The following is a 21,433-nucleotide window of genomic DNA, read 5'->3' as shown; positions in this document are numbered from 1 at the left end:
TTAAATTGGAGATAGTAGGGTTGATACCTGCTGCTGCTATGTTTACATATCAGGCAAGGCTGGTTGTAAAAAAGAAATCCAGTTGTTTTCCCATGAGAAATTTAAAAAAAAACCGTCATAAAAAAGATTCACACAGAAATTTTTCTATGAAAGACAAAAAGTAAAAAAAAAAAAATTATATATATATATATATATATATATATATATATATATATATATATATATATATATATATATATATATATATTTATTTTTTGGGAAATCAAAAGCAATTTTGCTTATTCATTAAAAAAATTAGAACATTTCAACCAAAATGAAAATTCTCTTTTGCATCAAAAAAAAAAAAAAAAAAAAAAAAAAAACCAAAAAAAAAAAACAAAAAAACAAACCAACCAACAAATTACCCCCCCTTTGGAAAAAACAATAAGTCTCATTGAAAAAAAAAATTATAATTAGCTCAAATATCAGTTCTACTTTTAGAGTCCTCCAGAGTCCACTTCAGGCCTTGTCTTCCCTCAGAAAATCCTGATGCCTAATTAACCCTCAATACAGCTCCACCCGAGGATGGAACATGTCTGTCCTACACTGCATCCTCCATGAACATTAATGACCGGTCCAGATTTTACCACCATTAACACAACCCAAGATTAAGGAGAGGGAAGCTTGCTCAAAGTAAGTGTGGCCTCATTCATGACCGACAAAGTATCCATTGATAACATGCAGGGCTCTTAGAATCATTTTGCATTCACCTGCCAGTCCCAGAGACAATAGATCACTCCTAAGAACCCTGCACTGGGGTTATCCCTTGAAAACAGATGCTTGAAGTTTCCCTCATCACCACATTGAGAACTTCTAGGGAAGGGCAGGAAATCAGTTCTTTGACAGCAAAAACTGTTAGTCAGTCAGTTTGATGGTGCCTGGAAACACTCTGTATAACCATCAGGTTTCTGTGTGTAGGTTTAGACACAAAAGGGTCTGATTCTGACCCCTGATGCACCCATTCCAATTTCAGTGGTGCTAAGTCCTTGTTTACTGGGATATAAGCAACAGCTGAATCAGGCCCACGGTAGAAAAGAGGCTCTGGTTTTGTAGAAAGCCACCAATTGGGGGTTTGTAAAGAAAGATCACTACAGCCAGGTGAACTATTGCGGCAAACAGCTTATTCAACAAATCCAGCCCTTTTTCTCAGGCAACAAGTTGCCTATTAGAGATCACAGTTCTTACTGATTTGAGTTTAAAATATTTGTGAAATGGCCACTGATTTCAAGTGCCTCAATTTCTTGGCCTCAACTTGAGGCCTTTTGGGCAAATGGAAGTGCCCAAAATTAGTGGGTCTTCATAATCATTCAACCAGAAGTTTGTGCAAAGCTGTGTCAGCCTGTGGATTGTTTGCTACTCATGATTTTCTAGTTGTGCTGCTTAATTGGCTAGCAAGGTCACAAGCTAGCTCCCTGCCTGGAGGACAGTAAAGGACTCTGTTTACAGGAGTTTAGGTTTGCAAATTATCCCCAAAAGTTTAGTGTTACTTACCTGATCTATTGCACATTCAGTTCCTCATGAGAAAGTTCATTACACTTGGGCTTTCCCCAAATATCCAGGTGAATTCAGAGATTCCTAAGGTAAGAGGGGACATAATGAACTTTCTCGTGAAGAACTGAATGTGCAGTAGATCAGGTAAGTAACACTAAACTTTTGGGGATAATTTGCAAACAAACTTTGCAAATGGAAAGAGTCCTTTACTGTCCTCCAGGCAGGGAGCTAGTTTGTGACCTTGCTAGCCAATTAAGCAGCACAGCTAGAGAATAATGACCTCTGACCTCCTGCATAGCACAAGCCAGAGAACCTCACCCCAAAATCCTTACTTCAATCCCTACCCTGGTTGAACAGCTACAGATCTTGTACACACCCAAAGTATCTTTATTCAGGACAGTAGTTAAGCACACATTTAGAAGTTAAGAGCATGCTTAAGTGCTTTCTTGAAGAGAGGCCTGTAAATGGGTCCTGCGTCCTGAGCACCCCTTTGTGGTGGCTCTGCAGCACCCTGCCTCAGTTTCCCCCTCTCACAGAGTTCCTCAAAAACTCTACCCAGTATATATCATTTTAAAACATTCTCCATCCGGAAGAAGGTGAGGGAGGTAACAATTAATGTAGTCCATACACACATTGGCCCTCCAGGCCCCAACCCTTCCCCCTAACCCAGGGAGCCCATAGCCATCTCTCCAGAACAATGCAGCACTTCACACCAGCTGGCCCCTTCAGACACCAGTTCTCTCCTTGAGTCAGGTGCCCCCAGCCCAACTTCCCTGTTATAATCCAAACAGCCCCAATCCTTACAGCACTCACCCGTAGCTTCCAGCTGACCTGTGGCTGGCTCAGATGCCTCCAACCTGCTCTTCCACGCTCCCTTATATTCCTGAGCCTGGTCAGTCAGTCACATGACCAGAATCATATGTCCCACCTGGGGAGATGTGCTGATCTCACCACAGGTGGGGCGCTGAGGCCCTTAAGGGGCCAGCCACCCTGTGACAGGGCCCAAGGATGGGAGAATCCACCCCACCCCACAGTAAACTGTTACAGTGGTCAGTTCCCCTCCCCACTCCCTTGTTAAAAATGTGCAGCTGGTTTGAATGATACCTGGCTTATGTGAGCAGGGCTGGCTCCAGGCCCCAGCACACCAAGCACGCTAACCATCAAAGGAAAGTTGCAAAGCATCGGAGGGTTTTGCTATGCTAATTGCCATCAGTGCTGTTAGTTAGGGAGGCTGGTTTCCCAGCAACACATATAGGTGCTAACTGAGGTCAGCCTAATTGGTTTAAAAATGGGTTTGTTACCAAGGAGCTGCATGGAGGCATTTTATAAACAGAGCGGCTGATGGCAGTGGGCACCTCGATGGTCTCTTCCCATGGAAAAGGGCATCAGAGGTTCCACCTTAGCCACATGCAAATACTCAGTGCTCAGTAATGTGCCTGCATGATCACACACGTGCACTGAATGGAGAACAGAAATGCATCGTCGCACATACAAGCACATGGACCCGACAATGCACATGGGTGGGGAGCTGCATTAACTCACGTACTCCTCTACTTCTGGTCACACCGGCACATCACAAATAACTCATGCACACATACTGTGCACTCACTTAGCATGAAAAACACATGGATGTTTGCACATCCATGACCCAGTCCATTAACTCAGGCACACACACTACTAAATGAATTATATACACATTCTCTCCTACATACCTAGCACTCAGATCAACACAGACTTATGTAGGTATCACTTCTGCATCACATATGCACATAATCTTGTAGTTACATAGATGGCAAAACCCTCAGTTGCTTGGTGCCCTAGGCTGATGCAGGACAATGGGACTGCACAGTTACCCAGGCTCTTACCCTCCCTACCTTCCACACAGAACAACCTCTAACCAGGGTTTGGAGGCATTTGAGCCCATGGGAAGTTACTCAGCTGGGAGTGTGGGTTAGAACCCAGGCTATGCTTTAACTAGGGCAGAATCATAGAATAGCAGTATTGGAAAGGACCTCAAGAGGTCATCTGGTCCTACCCCCTGCTCAAAGCAGGACCAACCCCAACTAAATCATCCCAGACAGGGCTTTGTCAATCCTAACCTTAAAAATCTCTAAGGAAGGAGATTCCACCACCTTCCTATGTAACCCATTCCAGTGCTTCACCACCCTCCTAGTGAAAAAGTTTTTCCTAATATTCAACCTAAACCTCCCCCACTGCAACTTGAGACCATTGCTCCTTGTTCTGTCATCTGCCACCACTCAGAACAGTCTAGATCCATCCTTTTTGGAACTCCTTTTCAGGTAGTTGAAAGCAGCTATCAAATCCCACCTCATTCTTCTCTTTTGCAGACTAAATAATCCCAGTTCCCTCAGCCTCTCCTTGTAAGTCATGTGCTCCGGCCCCCTAATTATTTTTGTTGCCCTCCACTGGACTCTCTCCAATTTTTCCACGTTCTTCTTGTAGTGTGGGGCCTAAAACTGGGCACAGTACTTCCGATGAGACCTCACCAATGCTGAATAGAGGGGAATGATCACGTCCCTCTATCTGCTGGCAAAGTGGAAACCTGCCTACTTTCAGTGAAGACACAAGCAAATCACTTGAGTTCTAATAGTCCTCCAATGCCTACCCACAATTCCCCCGAACGACAGAAATTCTCTCGCAATTGACTGAGAAAGAATCCTAGAGCATTTCAGCCCAAAGAACCATGGGATATGCTCAGACAGATATGAGTGAATGCAGAAACAGTAAGGACACAAGTATCAGAGGGTAGCCGTGTTAGTCTGGATCTGTAAAAGCAGCAAAGAATCCTGTGGCACCTTATAGACTAACAGACGTTTTGGAGCATGAGCTTTCGTGGGTGAATATGTCATGCATGTCATGCATCTGAGGAAGTGGGTATTCACCCACGAAAGCTCATGCTCCAAAACGTCTGTTAGTCTATAAGGTGCCACAGGATTCTTTGCTGCTAGTAAGGACACAGTACTGAGGGCAGGACTTAGGAGCTGAGATGCCAGTTTAGACTAACCAGGTTAACTGTGTAGTATAGACACAGCCTGAGGCAGTGGGAGTTAGATGGCTGGACAGACTGCAAAGTAGCACACAGGTGCTGGGTTAGGGGTCTGGCTGCCATGCCTGCTGCCCAACTACAGCCTCAAGGGGATGTGGTCTGCTCATCTCATGGCATTACGAGGCCCTGAAGCCCTCCAGGCATATGGGGCAAAATTTACCCTAATAACAAGGGCCAGCACCAGTGATAAATTTTACCCATAATCTGATTGGATGGTGGGGATGCGTGCTGCTCCTCTTGAAGAAGTACTAAGATGCTTATGAATCAATGTCCTAACATATGAAGTACTAGATGGGGGGCTACAGACCACCAAATCACACTAGAGAGCAGGATGATGGGATCCTTACATAACTATCTATAATGTGTAGGGGTAAAAAACAAACAAAAACAAACAATTGTGACCATGGAGGACTTCAATTTGCGATACACATGCTGGAGGTCTCATGCGGCCAGTATTAAAACACCCTTAAAAAGAACAGGAGGACTTGTGGCACCTTAGAGACTAACACATTTATTTGAGTATCAGCTTTTGTGGGCTACAGCCCACTTCATCGGACGCATAGAATGGAACATATAGTAAGAAGATATCTATCTATCTATCTATCTATCTACACTCACATACAGAGCATATGAAAAAGTGGAAGTAGCCATACCAACTGTAAGAGGCTAATTAATTAAAATGAGCTATTATCAGCAGGAGAAAAAAAAACTTTCATAGTGATAATCAAGATGGTCCATTTTAGACAGTTGACAAGAAGGTGTGACAATATTTAACATGAGGAAATAGATTCAACATGTGTAATGACCCAGCTGGGGTCATCTATTTCCCCATGTTAAGTATTCTCACACCTTCTTGTCAACTGTCTAAAATGGGCCATCTTGATTATCACTACAAAAGTTTTTTTTCTCCTGCTGAGGCTAGATTACCGACAAAGCGCAGTACGGATCACTTGGTAAATGGAGCACAAGCAAACAATATGCATTTTAACATGGCTAGATGTAAATGCACTCATCTAGGAACACAGAATATAAGCCATAGGTGCAGGATGGGGAGCAGAGACTCTGAAAAAGATTTGGGGGCCTGATGGATAATCAGCCGAACATGAGCTTCCAGTATGATGCTGTGGACAAAATAGCTAATGCCAGCCTGGGATGCATAAACAGGGGACTCTCAAGTAGGAGCAGAGAGGTTATTTTACCTCTGTATTTAGTACTGGTGAGACAGCTGATAGGATATTGTGTCCATTGCTGGTACCTACAATTCAAGAAGGATGTTGATAAACTGGAGAGGGTTCAGAGAAGAGCCATGAGAATGATGAAAGGATTAGAAAACCTGCCTTCTAGTGAGAGATGCAAGCAGCTCAATCTATGTAGTTTAGCAAAGGAAAGGTTAAGGGGTGGTTGCAGTCTACAAGCACCTACATAGGGACCAAATATTTAATAATGGACTCTTCAAGCTAGCAGAGAAAGGTTTAACATGATCCGACGGCTGGAAGCGGATGCTGGACAAATTCAGACTGGAAATAAGGCATAGATTTTGAAATAGTGAGAGTAATTAACCATTACCAAGGGTCGTGGTGGATTCTGCATCACTGGCAATTTTTAAACCAAGATTGGATGATTTTCTAAAAAGATCAGCTCTGGGAATTATTGTGGGGAAACTCTCTGGCCCGTACTCTAGAGAGGGTCAGTCGAGAATATCACAACTGTCCCTTTAGGCCTTAGAATCCAAGAGACTTTCCACATCTTTCCCAAGGGCTGCCCTGAACCACCCTTCCTGGTGCTGGCGGGATGAGTTCTGGACCTGCCACCGGCGTGTACCTTCCAGAGCCCTGTGTGTAACTCAGCAAAAGGGCAGGATGTGCACCCACATGCAGGGTACACGCAAAGTGAAACATGCGCACAGAAACATGCCAGTACAGATACACACAGCCATGTTTCAGGATAGCAACAAGTGATTCCCCCACTTCTGCTGCTGAGATGGTTTCAAACACATCATCTGTATGGATGAGGGATTGGGGTCATGCCCTCTGAAGGGAAAAGAGGGGGAAATGCTTCATCTGTGTTAGGATGGGCTTGCCCTTCTCAGGACCGAAGAAGAAGGATATTATGGGAAGGAGAATTATATTCTCCATCTTCCTGAAATAAACCATGCTCAGTTTGCAACATTTCTGCTGGAACCAGGACCAAAATCCTGTCGATGGCTGATATCTGCATTATTCTTCCAACCAAATGCCAATGTCCTGGCTTCCAGAGCTTGCAATAACATAAGTACCTGTCCCCAAATTTGACAGAAGTCTCTCAGTGCGCTGGGCTCAGAACCAAGGTACTCTGAGTTTGGAGCATTGCCAGGGTGTCCAGTACCAGGACGAAAAGCCGCAATAGGAGATTAATTAGGACATGAGCAGTCACAGCTCCCATTAACTTCATCTAGGACTGAGACAATCGAGCTAGAAGGTTCTAATATTTGGATACAAAGGACCCCCCAAGCATATCTAATCCTCTCTCTCTCTCTTCTGGTCCAAAGAAACCTCTTTAAATAACAATGCGTGAAACAAAGGCGGCAGTTAATAGAAACAATCACTAGTCTCCAGGCTAAATGTGTTTCACGAAGCATGTTGAGAAATGGCCATCTCACCCCTGAGAGACCTATCATTCATCACATCACACAGTAACTAGAAGTCACATCTCCAAATGAGCATCTTCCCCAGTTCTCAACCCAAATCATCTGATACCAAGTTCTGACCGCACCTCAGCCAGGAGGCCTAGATGTTTTGGGGAGACATTAAAGGAATGTGCTGGTCCATTTAATTTCATGCACCATGAACAAATGGTTACATTGATTCTCCGAGCTAAGCAGGGCCAGGCTGGGTCAGTCCTTGGATGAGAGATCTCTGGCAACCAAGGCAGATGATATAGGAAATAGTATTGGTGATCCAGTGGGGTGGCTGCGATTTGCTTGGACTTGTTAGCGAACCAGTGCCCCAGCATGGTGTTAGAGGATACTGTGCTCTGTTGGGTGAGATGTCCTGACCACATGTCATCATGAAAGATCCCATGGAGGTTTTCACCAGAGAAGGGACGCCAGTGCCAGTGTCCCACCTAATATGGGTAATTGCAGCCTGTCCACTTACATTTCCCAGTTGCTCCAGCTGGTTAAGGTAATCTCTCCCACTTTCTGTTTTAGAGCACCCTTGGAGTGTTACCCAAGCTATTCTAATGCCACATCCCACTCCAGAGGTGATGCATTTCAGCTGAGGGTGACGGCAAGTTACCCCTGTATGCATAGAATTCATACCTTTGTAAAGCCCCTTGTGCTTGCAAAAGGAACCATATAATCAAGCAGCAATCTTGACTTTATAAAAGACAGCTCAAGAGCCCATTGTAACACGCAATGAAATTTCCTGTTCAGATCCCACTCAACCCTCTACAATTGACTTGTGCAGTTTAAAAGAGAAGAGGTCAGATCTTCAGCAAGTTTACTTCCAGTTTACGCCAGCAGAGGCTCTGTCTAAAGAGGTTTTCCTGGAACGGGAAAAGCCCAGTGTTAATTCTTCCTCGTTTTCCCCAACCTGTTTCCCCATCTGGTCTGAAAGTTTACAAATCAGAGCTGGTTGACATTTTTTTTAATCAAAATATTTGTGAATGAAAAAATATGGCTTCAGGTCCAAAATAAAAAGTTTGCAGAAATTTTTCATTTAGGTCAAAAAAACCCTCAAAACCATTTTTTTGGTGGGAGGGGATGAATTTTTTTAACCCCCCCCTTTTTATTCTTTTAGTCAAAAATATTTTTATTTGGTCTAGTAAACATTGTTGGGTATTTTTGGCTTACAAAAGTCAATTTTTTAAAAACCAAAACCTAGTTTTGAATACTGAAGGAAAAAAGTCCTTTTCAGTTTTGCTTTTTCATTAAAAAGAAAGGCAGGAAAATGTATATAATAAAAAGTGTTTCAATGTTTCCCATGAAAAGTAATTGACATTTTTCTTCCAACTCTCTCAAAAATCTGAAAATCTTAATATCTCTGAGTTTCTAATTCCCTCCTTCACCTGATAAAGCACGAAGCTTCATATGTTATAAATTCCAGCTCCTCTGTGAATCATAGAATATCAGGGTTGGAAGGGACCTCAGGAGGTCATCTAGTCCAACCCCCGATCAAAGTAGGACCAACACCAACTAAATCAAAATATGCAGCTCCAATTTCCTAGCTGACCCAAAACCTGATCTAAATCCTAATGAAATCAGTGGACTTCAGTGCCCTTTGGATCTGGTTCCTAATCTCCACATTAGTGGAGAATAACAGAGGGTCCTTCCATGGCAGAGTCACACAGAAGGCTCCAGCTCTTGTCTCTGCTGGACGAGCTAGAGTGTTTTGGTCTAGCAATGTTGCTTCTACATCACAACAATGGGCTGGCAGCGGTGCCCAGTCCTGCGTAGTGTTGGATTAGCCAGAAGCTTTGATGGCAAAGTGAGGATGGAATTGACGAAGCTACTCAGGGCTCTCTGCATTGCCAGAGACTGGATCTGGCACAGCGACACAGCACTGGATCCACACTGACCACAGGAAAGGCAGTGCTGCTCCAAAGCGCCTCAGAGCTGGATCAGCCACTGCCACGACAAGGGAAACTGGAGTAAGGTGTGTCAAGTGGCAGCCCCTCTTTTGACTCCTCCAGAACCTTGTATTCAGATTCTGGCTGCACTTTTCCCTGCATTCCCTGATCTATGCACAAAGTCACGGGACTGGGACCTCCTTATCAACCTCCTCCTGGTGCTGGCCAAGATGGCCTCCATCACTGCAGCAGGAGGAAGCTGGGTGGTGGGGTGCGGTGTGCTCTGCAACTCTGGGAGCTATTTCCATTGCCTTGTTCAATCACACCTGGGGGCAGAGTTCCTTTGGGCAGTGTCCACTGACGATCTCGTGCCTTTGGGGAGCAGTGGGTGCTCTCCGAGGGTGTCCCCATCTGGTTCCTAGACTTTAAACCTTTGACCTCACTCCCGTTCCTGTTTTCCCCTTCATTGTCCCACACACTCCCTTGTAGCATGAGCATAGCAGCTACTCCCCCATTAGCTTTGGGGGGGCCTTGACCCACCTGTTCCTGGTTGGCAAATAATACAAAGGGAACTGAAGCTGGTTATTTTATTCTTGCTGTAAGAGAACACTGGAACTAGACTCTTGCCACTGGATTAGCCATTCAGACTGCAAGAGAGACTGGCACTGGTGAAGTGGCTCATGGCTCCCCAACCCTGGGCACTGCTCAGTGCTGGCTCATCCAGTCTCTAATGCCACAAGAGACAATAGCGTGGCAGCCAGTGTTCTTGGCTCACACCAAAGAATGAACGGAAATCCCCCACAGTTTGAGCTAAACTGCCTGGGTCCATCCCTGGGACCGTGAGAGACATCTCTGTAGACTAGGCACAGAGAGGGATGTGTAATACACACTGACCCTGCCTACTAGCAGAGCACCTAAGCATTGGCTTATGTTACACCATCAGAGAGAGAGAAAGGGGGGGAATAGGCCATGATGCCTCAGTGGCAGATTTAAAGAACAAAGCCACTGCTCAGAGCTTCTGAGCTCTAAATGCAGCAAGAGAGGACGGAGCCAGCAGATCGCTTTATGCGGCTCATTAAATAGGAAAGAGAAAAATCCTGATTTGATTTATTTTCCAAGTTTTCAGTTAAGCTCTTTGCAGAATTTGTTTATGAAACAACAACATACAAAGTGATCATCTGATGGACTAAAGGATCGAGGACCCAATGCGAAACCATCAGACCTGCACGAACCCACCTGGGTCAATCCCTTTGGGCTATTCAGTCAGATCTCTCAGTAACTTCATTGGCTGGATCCTTGGCTGGTGTAAATTAGGGTAACTGGAGCTAGTTGGAAAAGGCCAATTGTTTTTTGCTGGAAATTTAAAAAAAAAAAGTTTCAAAATTTCTCATGAACATTTTTTGTTTTCTCATTGAAAAATTGAAATTGCCCAACATTTCAGTTTTAGGAAACAGTTTTTGGTACTGAGGTACGGGATTTGAAATCCATAAATTCAAAATGCTTATAGAAAACCAAATATTTTCACCAAAAAAGTTCTAATTTTGATTTCTGTTTTTTCAATTGCAAAACCTGAACATTTTGACCAAACCCCGCCCTAGCATCACTTTTGTGCTAGAAAACATTTTGACCAGCTATAGCTGGAACTCCACGGACTTCAGTGGAGTTTCTCCAGTTTACATCAGCTGAGGATCTAGCTAGCTGAGTGGCATCAGAATGCTCTGTCAGGAAGTGGACAAACAAGATATGGGCAGAGCTGGAGGGTAAGGAAGCTGGCACAAAAGTCAGCAGCTGCAAAGAGAAGAGAAGATACTGGTGGCAAGGTAGCTTCACAGGCAGATAATCTAGCTGGATGGGAGGCAGGTAGATAAAGCAGACCTGATTCTCTGGGCAAAGTGAGCGTAAAGCACTCTCATGCTGAATTGGTAGCTTATTACACGCACTTTGCATAGATGTAAATGATCAGACAAGGTGCAGGGAAGAACCAGTGGTTCTAGGTAATGCTGTGGCTAGTGAAGCAGCTAGGTGTGGATGGGGAAGAAGGACCCCAAGAATACAGGTGAGGATTACGGGTAAGAGAAGCCCAAAGGGGATTCCAATTAGCACAGAAAGACAAAGGTAGAGGGAGATGGAGTAGGTGGGAAGGAAATAATCCTAGTGGTCTCCCGGGGACAGATGTGAAAGAGGAAAAAGGTCACACAGGACAATGGAAATGGATCACACAGTGCACTGGGCAAGCTCTTTGTAAGATCAGCACATGCCTGTGGCGCGCAGTGAAGGGATGAGCCTGAGGAAGCCAAAGCTCAGGGCAAGGTGGCATTTTATGGACAACCTCTGCTCCAGCATTCACTTCTAAACAGCCATTCTCATGCAATGGTGGGGGTGTTTCTTCTGAGAAACAAAGCATTTTGCTTTTGAAGGGGGCTGCTATTGGGGGAGCTAATGGGGAAGTGACTGGGAAATGTCCTCCCCCTGCCTTCCCCCACCCCCAGTGGGAAATCAGCTTTACGTGTCCATACTCGTCCCTCTGTCCTCCATCTCCCCGACCCGCGCTGCCACTCTGTCCACCAGATGCCTCTGGATCTCGTCTGTACCTTTCCGGATGCCACCGTCAGCCGTGCAGGAGAAATCGCTGGCGTTCAGCAGAAAGCAGGTGGCTGCTTTCTTGGTTTTGTCCCTGGTGCTGGAGCGCCTCATCGGCCGCTTCTCCTCGTGCAAGGACGAGAGGGGCTGCTCCTCGTCTGACAGCACTGTGTTGGCATCGCCGTTCTGCTTGGAGTCTTCAGGGCCAGGATGGGAGGGGGCAAAAAGGATGAAAAATATCAATTTTCCAGAGAAATTGACAAGCCAAGATACTTGTCTGCTTGCTTCTGCTACTGGCAATAGGGAGGTTGTGTGGCTGACTGTCCACTAGCTATGGTAGGGCAAGCTTTCCCCTTATGTGGCCCAAGTTGGTGAGTGGAACTGAGGCAGCAATGGGGTTTGCTGGCTCATCCCCCAGAGAATTTAATGCCGCTCTCCCAGAAATCAGAAATAACTTGAGGGGTTCTGTTCAAACCTTCCAAAAAGTAAAAATCCACCATTAGGTAGAGACGGAGGCCACCTTCCAGCAGGGGTAGACCGGAGAATCTCTACTGATTTCATTGGACCTATGTCAGTTTACCTCAGTTGAAGATCTGGTCTAGTAATGCCAATGGAGCTGCGCCAGTTTACACCAGCTCAGTACCTGGCTCTCTGGGCTCAACCCTCAGATCAGTCCTGAGGTGGCTCTGAATTACAACAAATAGCCACCTGCAGGATTGGGAAAACTATCCCCCAGCTCCTTTACAACTGTCCCAAGCTGCACCCAGTGGATTTTGGCTGAGAGCTGGGTCCGTTTAAAAGGGAAATGTTCCATGAGTGTGGACAAACGGGGTTAGAAAGGAAATTCCTGCAACTTTAATGGAGGTGCTCAGGTCCTGTGCTGATGAGTATAAAACACAGGCCTCTAGCAGACCCCACTATTCACCCAGGAGGGAACATGAGCAGGGCCAGATCTTCGGTTGGTGTAAGTCAGTGAAGCCCTTCAGTGGAGCTACAGCAATTTGCTCCAGCTGAGGATCTAGCCCTGTACATGGTGTGAATTTAGTGCTGATGAAGACACCACATTAACAGCCCTGCAGGGTGGAGATTCCTCTGTAGGGCAAGTACGATCAAGGGAAGTAGCAGGGCCAACTTCCCTCACAAACGTCTCAAATATCAGCAGCTCCTGGGGCCAGAGGGCAGTTCAGTCTCCACAGCCCATTCAGTCCTTGTTTTCTCTGCTGAGAATGCCAACAAGGCGGCCTGCTGGTGCCAGTTATGCTAGTGTCTTAGGGTATGTCCACACTGCAAGCGAAAGTGTGATTGTAGCATCGGTAGGCATACCCATGTTAGCTTCAATCTAGCTTGCCTAGGTAACAATAGCTATGCAGACACGATGGCATGGGCTAGCAACCAGAGTACAAGTCCACTAGGGTACATACTCTGGTTACTAGGCAGTAGCCAAGACCACGCCACCACGTCTACACAGCTATTGACACCCACGCTACCATCACCCCTTCACTTTGCAATGTAGACAGCAGCTTTGTGATGAAGACCCCTCTTCACCGGGAACTAGATTAAGACCCAGCCAACTCACTTTCAGCCACAGCTGTTGGTCACCGTCAACTTGCTATTGTAAGTATTTGTTGCTTTGATCTACAGCCTCTCATAGCCAGAACTGAGCTCAATAGATCTGAGCCAGTGACCTAGATGGCTCCAGGCCTGCAACAGGCCAAGCTAAGGATGGCTTTTCAGCTTTCACTCCGGATTCCTTGGCTCTAAGCCAAGCCTTTCCATGCAATTTAAATGCATCTTTTGTTTGCAATTCAAAACTGGAGACAAACATCAGGGGCAAGGCTCCCAATGGAGGCCTCAGAGTGCTTTCCTCTGCCAGCCAGGAGCCTGTAGCAAGAAATCTCAGAGAGAGGCAAACCCCAGGCAGCAGCCACACAGAGCTTAACTACTGCCAGGTGTTGGCACCAGGAGATACAGCAAAAATCAGGAGCATGCAGCAGCTCCTGAGCTCCAATGACAGGCTGTGCTCTGAAGACATCCCAGGAGTGATTCCAATCTATTACCCTGTAATCCATTCCATTGGGGGCTGGCTGCTAACCTTTGCACCCCAAAGACACGTGGATGCTTGGTGCTGGCAGCTCAATGCAGTGCAAATAAGACTGGACAAAACAGCACAGAGGATCTGCCAGATGCCAGTGGGGCTAGCAGGAAAATTTTCGACACAACCGTTTTCCATCGGAAAATGCGGTTTGGTCAAAATCGAAATGTTTGCCAGGATCAGCATCCATTGCAACAACATTTTAGAGGCAAATGTCAAAATGAATCATTTTGAGGTTTGTTGCAATAAAGTAAAACCATTTTGTTTTGCCTTTATCGTTTTGATTCATTTTGGTTCAACGTGTATATTAAAATGCCAATTTTAACATCAAGCTGCATTTGTGCAATTGGGTATGGTCACATTGTAACGTTACTGAAAGGAAACATTGTTACTGTATTGAAACTAACCAATTCGATGGCCCCAGAATTTTCATCCACGAGAATATTTCAAAATGTTTTGCTTTTTGCTGTAAAATTTGAAATTAAACAAAATTTTGAAATGTCGGAATTTCCCAGGGAATAGAAATTCCATTTCCTGACCTGATCCAGACCAAAGGGGTCATTGGAGCAGCTCAGGCAAATCACATGGCACAGGACAAGCTGGGCTAGCTACCAGGGAACAAGGTCATGACATGGGTGTGGCTAGCTACCAGGGCATAGGAGCGCTGCATGGCTGGGCTAGCTGCTAGCTACCACACAGGCCAGGCCAGCTAGGAAGGTGTCAGGGCAACGCACAGGTCAGGCTAGCCCAAAACACACTGAGGCATAGTGCTTGGCTAGTAACTGGCACTCTCGGGCTAGCTGCTAGCACAGAGGTACTTAGAGGATTTGCAGATGGATTAGCGCAATTTCTTAGCTAGCCATTAGCAATGGGAAGCTTGGCACATGCTAACCACTGAGACAGAAATGCCAGCCACAGACAGGAAGCAACACTGAACAAAACTCATCGCTACCACCTTCACTCTCGGGTTAGGCAAAATGGTTAACACACTGGGGTTGCTTCTGATCTCATGAGGGCTTTTAAATCAGGCAGTCCATCAGTGGAGTTACTCCTGGTTTACGCCAGGGGCAGTGAGAGAGGAATTAGGCCCCACTGACTTACTCCTAATCGACGCCAGCGTGAGAGCAGAATCAGGTCTATGTGACACCGTTCCTAATTGCTTTCCAAGGATTCTGCTTCCATCATGTTGCGATCACCTGAGCCAGCTGCCTCTGTCAAAGGCCTGGAATCCCTCTCAAAAAATCAGTACCTGAGTGCCACTGGTCCTTCTTGGGACAGCCTCCCCTTGAGGTGATGGCATCAGGCCAGATTCTGCTCTTGCTCCACCATGAAGCTGGAGTGTCCCCACTGAACCAAAGCAGTCAGCCAAACACCCCAGTGGGCGTGGACTCTTCCCTGGAGTCTCCATTAGGCGGGACTTACATACCTGGCACTTTTTCTTCCCCCACCAGTTCTTATTGACCGTGGGCTTTTGCATCTCACCTGATCGCTTTCGCTCCACCACCACCTCCTCCGCTGCCAGGGGGCAGGTGTCACTCTGCGTGCTGTTGCGAGGCGAGTTGTCCTCGGACTTGCAGTACGTGGGGGAGTCCAGTGGGGCTGGACGGGGTATATGCTTTTTCTTCTTCTTTGGGAGCTTCTGCTTTGCCATAGCTAGTGAGTAGTACATTCCAAAGTTGTTGACGATGACAGGCACTGGCATGGCGATGGTCAGCACCCCGGCCAGGGCACACAGAGCCCCCACCAGCATGCCCGACCAGGTCTTGGGGTACATGTCACCATAGCCCAGCGTTGTCATGGTGACCACTGCCCACCAGAACCCGATGGGGATGTTCTTAAAGTGAGTTTGATCGGTGCCGCTCTGGTCGGATGTCTTGGCCCCAATCCGCTCGGCATAGTAGATCATTGTAGCAAAGATCAAGACCCCCAAGGCCAGGAAGATGATGAGGAGCAAAAACTCATTGGTGCTGGCCCGGAGTGTGTGCCCTAGCACCCGGAGCCCCACAAAGTGGCGCGTCAGCTTGAAAATCCGGAGAATCCGGACGAAACGGACCACTCTCAGGAAGCCCAGAACGTCCCGGGCAGCCTTGGAGGACAAGCCACTGAGGCCTACCTCCAGGTAGAAGGGCAAGATAGCCACAAAGTCAATGATGTTGAGCAGTTTCTTGATGAAGAGCAGCTTATCTGGGCAGCAAATGATGCGCACCAGGAACTCCAGCGTGAACCACAGGACGCATACCCCCTCGATGTAGGTGAGGACAGGCTCCGTCTCCACCTTATTTGTCAGCAGGACCCTTGTGGTGTTGCCAACCACCATTGTCTCAGTCACGTTGACATTTCTATTAAAGGCCTCATGTGTTTCCAGGCAGAATGTCGTGATGGAGACCAGGATGAAGAAGAGCGAGGCAAAGGCAACTACCTGCAAGAAGAAATGAACTCAGTGATTAGGGGAACAACCCGGAGCAGACAGGGAAGGGTATGAAAGCACTTCAGAATAGACTGCCTTCCCCTTATCAATCACTACAAGGGGGTAGGAGGAAAGATACACACTGTGTCCAAATCTGAGGGGAAGGGTTCAACCACAGGACATTCCTGGTGTCATTTATATTTCATACACTCCCTCTGACCCAAGTCCTGCTCTTATCTCCTTCAGTTCCCTCTCAAAGCAGAGCCCAGAAGCTTGCCCTGCTAGAGATCACAGGCAAGGAGAGGATGCCGCCCCTCCAGTGACACCTAGGAGACTAGCACAGGGTACCTGTCACCAGAGCCCAGCATTGTTATGGTAACCACTGCCCTCCAGGACCCGGTGGGGATGTTCTTAAAGTGGTCACCTCTGCTGGGGTCAGAGGTCTCGGCCCTGCTCTACTCTTCATAACAAACCCTGGTGTCGAAGTTCAAGACTGCAAGGACCAGGAAGATGATACAACTACAGAGCGTTTCACTTCTAGCTCCCCTCTTCATCTTAGATCAGGGATCTCGGATGGCTCTTAGACCATTTCCGAGGGAACAGACGAGGACGTCACAAAGCCACCATGGCCTGACCCTCCTGTTGAGAAAAGGTGATGGACTGAACAGGCCAAGGGAAGCTTTCACAGCTGCTAGGGGTGGTGATGTATCTTATAGGACTTTGGCCTCCAAGGCTTTCAAAATGTCAGCCCAGCACCTTCCACCGGTACTACCAATAAAAAAAAGAAGTCCCTGATCCTATAGCTAGGCCTCTGCAGTTGAGGTGACCTGAGTATGTTTGTGCCTTTGCATCTCTCTCAGTCCATTTTCTCTTCACCTGAGCTCGCAGCTCCACATGAGAAATTAAAATTCACAATGCCACTATTCGATCATTAGACTCTCCTCTAAGTTGCAAAGGGCAATGGTGTGGTGTGATAACGACGTCTTCCCCGGGCACACGGTGACCTTGAGTTAAAGCTGGGAGACCCTGGGCTCATCTTTTCCTAGGGTAACCAGTCTGCTCCTCAGTTTGTATGAATGGCAGCCGCTCCATTCAAGTCCAAGTCCCCTCTGGCTCAAGGCCTCCCGGGGCAGAATTTCAAGAGCTCAAGTTGCAGCAGCTCCCATTGAGAACAATGGTTGCTCCTCACACACACCCTCCTGTGCACTATTGAGAACAATGGGAGGTGCTGGATCCTGAACTCAGCTGAAAATCTGGCCACTTCATCCAGGTGTCTGAATGGGAGCAGAGGATGTTTGAAATTCCAGCCCCACAGTGGTTTTGACCTCTACCACTATGCTCTCATTCAAATCCAACCCTGGAACCAAATCTCCATTGAAGCCTCTGGGAGCATCCCAGGGATGCATTTGACCCCAAGCCCAAAGAGACTCAGGTATATAAGTCATCTGAGGGCTGTTTGGCAGTCTAGGTGAGATCAGTGTTGTGTTCCTACTAGTAATAACAACACCTAGTTTGTAAAGAGCACATCAGTAGCTCGCAGAACACTCTACCAAGGAAGATCAGTATCATCATGCATATTTTAGAGATGGGGAAACTGAGGCACAGAGCAAGGCAGCAGCTTGCTCAAGGTACCCCTGCAGCTCAGAGATAGAATGCAGGTCTCTCGAGTCCTAGGCCAATGCATTATCCACTAGATTGCACACACACAAAGCTGCCCCACAGGCAGAGGTACACATCCGAACTGGGAGCCTCAGTTAAAAAGGGCAGTGCTGAATCGTTATAGAAGGGAAGGGCCAGCTCTTCCGCTGATGGAAATCTGCAGGGCTCCAGCTAAAGCCTTAAATCCCACTCCATTCCCAGGGCTAGAATTGGCCCCAGATGAGCTCTGAGGATCGTGTGCTGGGAAGCTTGCTGTGCCCATGTTGTACCCATCCCGTGGACTCCGAGCTCCAGGGCTGCCAGGCCAGATCCATTTACAAGAACTACAATCTGGTGTGACCGCGGGGCGTGTCAAGCTGCAGCAGCTGCTGGAATGAGGTGATGGAGATTCTGAAATGGAACTCCCTCTAGTAACAGATTTGTTTAAGTGTCCATTGAGAATTCACATGAAAGGCTGGTGTAACAGCACCAATTAAAAGCCTTCAATTGCTCTGCATGCAACCTCTCTTGCTGGAACTGATAGTGTTGCTATTCACAGCTCCAGAGTTAAGGATCTGTCTGGGTTTCTATTTGAATAGAGAAATTAATTTTGCTTGGGGGGGGGAGGGAAAGGTTTGTAACTCTAGTGTAAGAATCTCCAGAAATTTGTCAGACCCCATTGCAGCAAGAGGGCCCAGATTTTCAGATGGTGCAAATTGGTGTAGCTCTAATAGCAATTTACACCAGCTAAGCAGCTCCCAGGCTCTTATGTCCAGGCAGGATGCTGCTGTCCATTCATGTCTCACCCCCATTCTGAACAGGGAGGTAGGGTGAGGTGGGAGAGGCAGGTAAGGGATGGAGCCTGTATAAACAGCTGCCAGAGCTGAGATGCCACTAGGGGCGGGGTGTTAATTTTTTGCTCATAGGGAACAGCTGCAAAGTACAATTATTCCAGAGCAATTCCGGCTCTGGGATGATTCTGGAGTCTTGAAGCAGTGTAGGCAACCCAAACCCATAGAACCACAGGACGAATCTGGCTTTCCCGTGCTCCTTAGATAGACCTTTAACCCTTCAGTTGCTGGTTTCAAATGCTTAGCAAAGCTCCTCTACCAATAGCGACAGCAATCAGGCTTCTCATTCATCTAGACTCCAAGCAACTGCAAATAGGCCCAAAATAATAAGCTGGAAAGAAAACGCTCTGCAGAAGACATGGGTTTTATTCCCCAATCAGCCATGCTCAGACCTCCTTCCTGACAGGATTAGTTCATCATGAGTCCATTATCCAGAGCATGTGTTTTTAAAAGCACCTGAAAAGCCTCAGAGCAGAAAAGCCCCAGCCGAGGAAGCTTGCTGAATCTTCTCTGGTTCCTCTATTAACAGCACATACAGGCTTTCCGCTTTGCATGGACCTGATCTGCACTGAAGTGACATGCAGCATCCTATAGCATTGAACACAAGCCTGATTCTGCTAACACTGGAGTTGATAGCAAAACTCTCCGCTGCTGGCTGCAACACGAGCAGAATTGGGCCAAATTAAGTGCTCAGTCTCTTCTGGTCAAGAGGACTGGACCAGTTTGTGTGTCAGACCTTCTTTTGACCATCCTTGTTGCATCAGACCATGACACCACAAGACTGTTAAAAATTACAGGCCAGATCCTCAACTGGAGTGAATCAGAATCAGCTTCCAGCTACCTTAGTTCACACCAGTGGAGGGGCTGGTCCTAAATGCCAAGACTTGAGGGCTGCGGGAGGCTGAGAGGATCTGTATCCCGGAGCCCCATCCTGGGCTCCCCAAGGAAAAGAGAGCAGTTAGAAATGAATGACAACATATTACACTGTGTTCAGTGCAGAGAACCACTGAAGGGAAAGACACTGTCCCACAGCACACAGAAGGAGAAGAAGATGGAATGAATGAGACAGAGAGAGAGATGGAGAAAGTGGCAGACAAAGGACTTCATTTTGACCACCAGTGTAATTTGTCAGCCGGTGAAAACTGATGTAGCTCTGTTGAAGTCAATAGGCAATTAATAGGATCCAGCCCACAATTATTGACTTAAAAAGGACTAACTCCAGATTTACACCAGTGTAATTTAGATCCAAATTAAGCCCAAAAGACCAAACAAAAGAAAGAACAAATGTGATTTTGCTCTCTCTTGCACCAATGTAAATCTGGAGTGACTCTGCATAAGACATTGGTGCTACATTGGTTTTAAACCCAACATAGGGGAGAGCAGAATCAGGTCTGGAGTGTATAACTATCCTCTAAACACAGAAGGGTTGGATCCCCAGCCGATGTGAATTGATGACGTTCTACTGCAGTCAGTGGAACAGCTCCAGTTTTAGACCAGCTGAGGATCTGGTCCGTAATCTTTACCTTGGCTCCAACCTTTGTCTAGTAGCAAGTCAAAGTGTTTTTTTGGTTTTTTTTTTAAAGGGCTCCTTTCTGAGCCTGCTATTTAGAAGGCTCCAGCGTGAGCAAAGGGAGATCAAGTCACAGGAGAATTCCAGATCCCCAAATATTTCATTGTGATTTCAAGGTTTAAGGCTGGAGCATCTTACATGGGCCTGTAGGAGCTAAGTGTCCAATTGCCACTGGCTCTCCCAGTGCCAGGCATGCTCTTTGTCCATGGAGAGCCTGAACACTGCCTCTGAGTGACGTGACCTGCCATGTTCACCTCACTGGGATGCTGACTCAGATTCCCAAAAATGACCATTGAGATGTCAACATTGTTAAATCACTACCCTGCTGTCTGAGGCCAGGAACGGGACAGAGCATATTAGAAAGCGGACATATTACATGTGAATGACCACTCATTCTGGTGCCACAAGTGGGTGGCCCCTGGGGAGAGATTTTCACCCCTCAATTCTCACGATACTCAAGACGGCATCAAACCCAAGAAGCCTAGCAGAGCTCAGGAGGGCTTCTAAATCCCACTAAAGGGGCCCAACAGAACACATGGGATGATATTTAGAACATCTGCATATGTTACTGTGAGCGGCCCCTTGGCATCTTAAAGTGGGCAGGGCTTATTTTGCAGGTGGTTCTTGGAAGTGTCCAAATACCTCCCCTCCCCCTACTCCAAGTGACCTGTCTTTAATACAAGACTAGAAAACAGTGCCTGCTGTGCTGAAGCTATGCCCAACTAAGGATCAAGCTCTCTCCACAGAAGGGGGTGGGGAACAGAGCATAAACTAGGACCAATCTTGCACCAGTGCCAGGGAAGTTGTACTAGATAGATGAGCTAATTGGTCTATGAGCCTGCAGGCACTGATGGTGTCAACTTACCACAGGGGAGAGAGGTTAAATGCTTGTGGGAACCTTGTAAGCAGATGCTGAGTCAGTTGCCAAGCTCTACGGGTGGAGATACTAATAAAAAAACCAACCCACAAACTCTGCGCAGAGCAATATCCCAGCCACTGCACCAAGCAAAGTGCCCCTGAGCTACAATTTAGCTGCATTAAACTGGTCTACTTTCTCCAGAAGGGGCTCTAGGGTGTCTCACAATCCCCAGGCTGGGGGAGGAAATTGCTGCGTGCTGCTTGGGTGCTCTAGCCATTTAGCCAGGATCAT

At 46.8% G+C, this 21,433-nt stretch overlaps 1 protein-coding gene across 4 annotated transcripts in view; it reads right to left on the bottom strand.

Moving 5' to 3' along the window:
• KCNC4 (potassium voltage-gated channel subfamily C member 4) overlaps positions 1–21,433 on the bottom strand; it is a 65,667-nt gene that overhangs the window by 36,315 nt on the left and 7,919 nt on the right. For 2 of the 4 annotated variants that reach the window (XM_030561197.1, XM_030561196.1), the window contains exons 2-4: positions 15,300–16,236; positions 11,737–11,922; positions 10,382–10,498 (exon numbers count right to left, since the gene is read on the bottom strand). In XM_030561197.1, coding sequence (XP_030417057.1) covers positions 10,401–10,498; positions 11,737–11,922; positions 15,300–16,236 — 1,221 coding nt within the window. In that variant the 3' untranslated portion in view covers positions 10,382–10,400. The remainder of the gene's footprint in view (positions 1–10,381; positions 10,499–11,736; positions 11,923–15,299; positions 16,237–21,433) is intronic. The other 2 variants (XM_030561195.1, XM_030561198.1) reach the window with 1 other exon arrangement.

Source organism: Gopherus evgoodei, chromosome 4 (assembly GCF_007399415.2).
Source record: "Gopherus evgoodei ecotype Sinaloan lineage chromosome 4, rGopEvg1_v1.p, whole genome shotgun sequence".
Lineage (NCBI taxonomy): Eukaryota > Metazoa > Chordata > Testudines > Testudinidae > Gopherus > Gopherus evgoodei.
This window is presented reverse-complemented; position numbering and strand designations above follow the sequence as displayed.